Source organism: Cariama cristata, unplaced genomic scaffold (assembly GCF_000690535.1).
Source record: "Cariama cristata isolate BGI_N322 unplaced genomic scaffold, ASM69053v1 scaffold8756, whole genome shotgun sequence".
Lineage (NCBI taxonomy): Eukaryota > Metazoa > Chordata > Aves > Cariamiformes > Cariamidae > Cariama > Cariama cristata.
The window spans coordinates 34,749-37,829 of NW_009620364.1; the positions used below are offsets into that span (position 1 = coordinate 34,749).

Sequence of the window (3,081 nt, forward strand, 5' to 3'; positions counted from 1 at the left end):
GGGAAAGAGAGGGGGCAAACAGGGCATTAGTTCAGCTCTGGCTGCAAGCTTGAGGGACAGACCAAGACAAGCATGCATTTTCTGACTTTGTTACCAAGTCTCTCCTCAGCTAACAAATTCTCCTTCTCACAGATTCTTTGCCAGAAATTAGATAAGAATTAGCTTTCTCCACTTCTCGTTGGAGGTGTTTTCTACATGGAGCAGTGTGTCTGTTTACTTTGTTCCAGAGCAGAATCAGGAGTGGCCTGATCAGAGGCTACTAACAACACTTCTGTTTGAGCTTTTCCGTGTTAGCTGTTATCTTTGAACCTGGAAGGAAGGGACTTGTATGTCCCTTAATGGAATGAGTTCTGGCAAAAAATGCAGTAATGTGACCATGCTCAGAAAAAGTAAGCTTTCCCTGTGTCTCAGCTCTTTAAAACGACTGTATGAACAGTCAGATTAATTTGGCTTGTAGTAGTGGAAGCTAGAGCTGTTGGCATCATTCAAGGTTCCTGAAAACTGCAACTTCTCAGCCAAACGTTTCCATTCCTGTGGATGCTTTTAGGTGTCAGTGTTCAGCCCAAGATGTCTGTAAAGGAAGCTTTCTAATGGTGCATGCTGAGCCCTCAGGCTATTAGAAGGATGTCCAGTTATCTGCTTAATTTGGGATGTCTTTGTGTTAGCCTTCTCCTTGGGGGAGGAGAAAGCCCTTAGGCTTGAGTAGCATGCTGTGTAAAGGTGAGCTTTGACAGACTTAGCAACAGAAGCTGTGAGCAACTAATCTGTATCTGCCTTCAGTGCAGCTGTGATGTGTTGACTCTGGCTTTGACCTTAGTCCCCTCTATGTTGAGTATGACTCTTAAGCATCAAAGGGCCCCATATGCTGTTCCTGAAAAACTAGTATTATCTTGTTCAGTGTTTGTAAGTACAGGATGCAAAAAAAAAAAGATAGCCAAAGGCTTGTTTCTTTCCCAGATTTATGACGTGGGAGGGAATCCTCTAATGGAAGATGTCACAATACAAGTAGTGACATGAAGCTTTGACAGATGGCTTTGTTTTTCATGGGAAGTATGTAGTACAAATGAAGGGGTTGACAGCTGTTATCCTACTATGAGACAAATCCATGGTACTTCTTGGGTACCAATACCAAATGATGCTATCAGACTGTTTGCTGCAGTCTTTTACTTCAGTGAATCTCTTATAAAGGTTTTTGGATACTGCAGTAAGAGGCACAAGCTAGAAGATGTGTTCTGACTTGAATGAATGGTATTGTGCAGGGGGAACTTCCATCAGGGGATTCCAGGTTTTTGTTGTTGTTCTTCACACACAGGTATGGCTTAAATAACCTCTACAGAAGCATCATGCTCTGCCTGTGTATTTGATGAGCTGAAGTTGCCGATATGTGAATGTGGAATGGCTTGGGTCCTGCAAACATGTCAGGCATTCACTTTTCTTGCTTAGTCTTTTCTGGGGGGTTTTTAGAACTAGCAAAATGAATGTGTAACCTGTGGGCTGGGACGTTAATGTCTTGGGTCTCTCTTTCCAGCTGAACCACTGCCTTTGATGGACTTGTGTCGGCGAGCTGTAAGGCTTGCTCTGGGCAAGGAAAGACTGAACGAGATCCCTACGCTGCCACTGCCAGCCTCCCTGAAGAGTTATCTGCTCTACCAATGACCTTCATGTTCAAGGATAGAGAGTTGGAACCAAGGCAAAGTATCGGAGCTGACCCACTGAGCAATGGGTTCTCCACCCTCGTGTCATCGCTACTGTTGGAACTCCTTGGCCAAAGTATTCCTGCCACTGCTTAAGTCTCCATGTGCCCTTATTGGCAAGCTCTCAAGCAATCCTTGTTTCACAACTGAGTGTTTTGTTCTTTGGAAGTCACTTCCCCAGCACACTTACAAAAGGAACATTTACAGAAGCTCTGTGCTTCCTTGCTTCTCCTGAGAAAAGGCTGTACTGCATCCTTTGGGTTGTAGAGCCTAGGAGTGAATGATTTTTCTGTACCAGGTAAAGGGAAGAACGTAATTTGGGGGAAGAGAAAGCATTAGGAATGGTAATGTTAAGACCAGGTCCTAAGAATGGAAAGGCACAGGGTGGCCAGCAGAGTTGGGAAGAGTCTGGAATACCAAGAATTAATTGCTGAGTTTTTAAGAACCAAAAAAAATAATACAACCCCAAGCCCTGAAACGCCAAACCCAAGAACCCTTCCACCAGGACACTTTTTAATTTGGAGAAGGTGGTTATGTCGCTGATGTCTGTATCTCTGCCAGGACTTCTCACCATGTTCTAACGTTATTTCATAGACAGTGAATTCTGCTTTCTTGTTTATCACCATTGCTTTCTCAGTTCTCCTGCTCCGTTCTCTGTTCTGCCTCTTCTTAGTGGGTTTGACTCAGTTGATTGAGCAGTCATACTGGGTATTTACCTGCCCTCTTCTTCCTGACTTAAAATTGCAGGTTTTAGTCTGGGATCAGGGGTTGCTCGCTGATGTGGGGACATGGAAGGGACAAACTTCTCCTGCAATGGGGTGAGACAGGCTGTATGAGCTGAGATTTGTTACAGCTATAGGTCCTGCCATCTTTGGTCTGCTTTCTGTATAGCCTGTTCCATGTTAAGGCTTCAGAGAAACATACTAATGTGTTTCTCTAATGGCTCTGCCAGGGAATTCTCTTCTTAAATAAACTGCTTAAAGTCATCCAAACCGGGCTTTTTTTCTGTCATAGATCATCAGCATAATCTCCACTTAACTATGCATCAGGAATAGTTCTCTCTGTCTCTTGCTCGGAGGTGGGAAGTTGTCCCAGAGAAGATGGTACCAGTGTGGCTGCAGAAGTACTGTCAGCAGATGAGAAATCTAGAAGGTGATCGCTGCAGAATGTGACTTGTGAGGCTTTAATGGAGACCAGTGGGGTGATCTTCAGGCACAGCAAGAAGAAACTGAACCTGTCCAGGGCTAGGGGTGTGGGGCAGGAGAGAACTGCAATAAACAGGACAAGCAATTCAGGCAAAATCAGCATATCCCAAATAGATTCTCACCTCAGTAGCCAAGTAAAGAGGATAACACTCCTTTACTAGCAGGAGCTGCTCTCTTGACCT

The 3,081-nt window shown here is 44.4% G+C and overlaps 1 protein-coding gene across 1 annotated transcript in view; it reads left to right on the forward strand.

Moving 5' to 3' along the window:
- The window catches only part of SPSB1 (splA/ryanodine receptor domain and SOCS box containing 1), a 5,128-nt gene extending 2,982 nt beyond the window's left edge, over nt 1-2,146 (forward strand). The window contains exon 2 of the mRNA XM_009701602.1: nt 1,529-2,146. Coding sequence (XP_009699904.1) covers nt 1,529-1,656 — 128 coding nt within the window. The 3' untranslated portion in view covers nt 1,657-2,146. The remainder of the gene's footprint in view (nt 1-1,528) is intronic.
- The last annotated feature ends 935 nt before the right edge of the window (nt 2,147-3,081 follow it).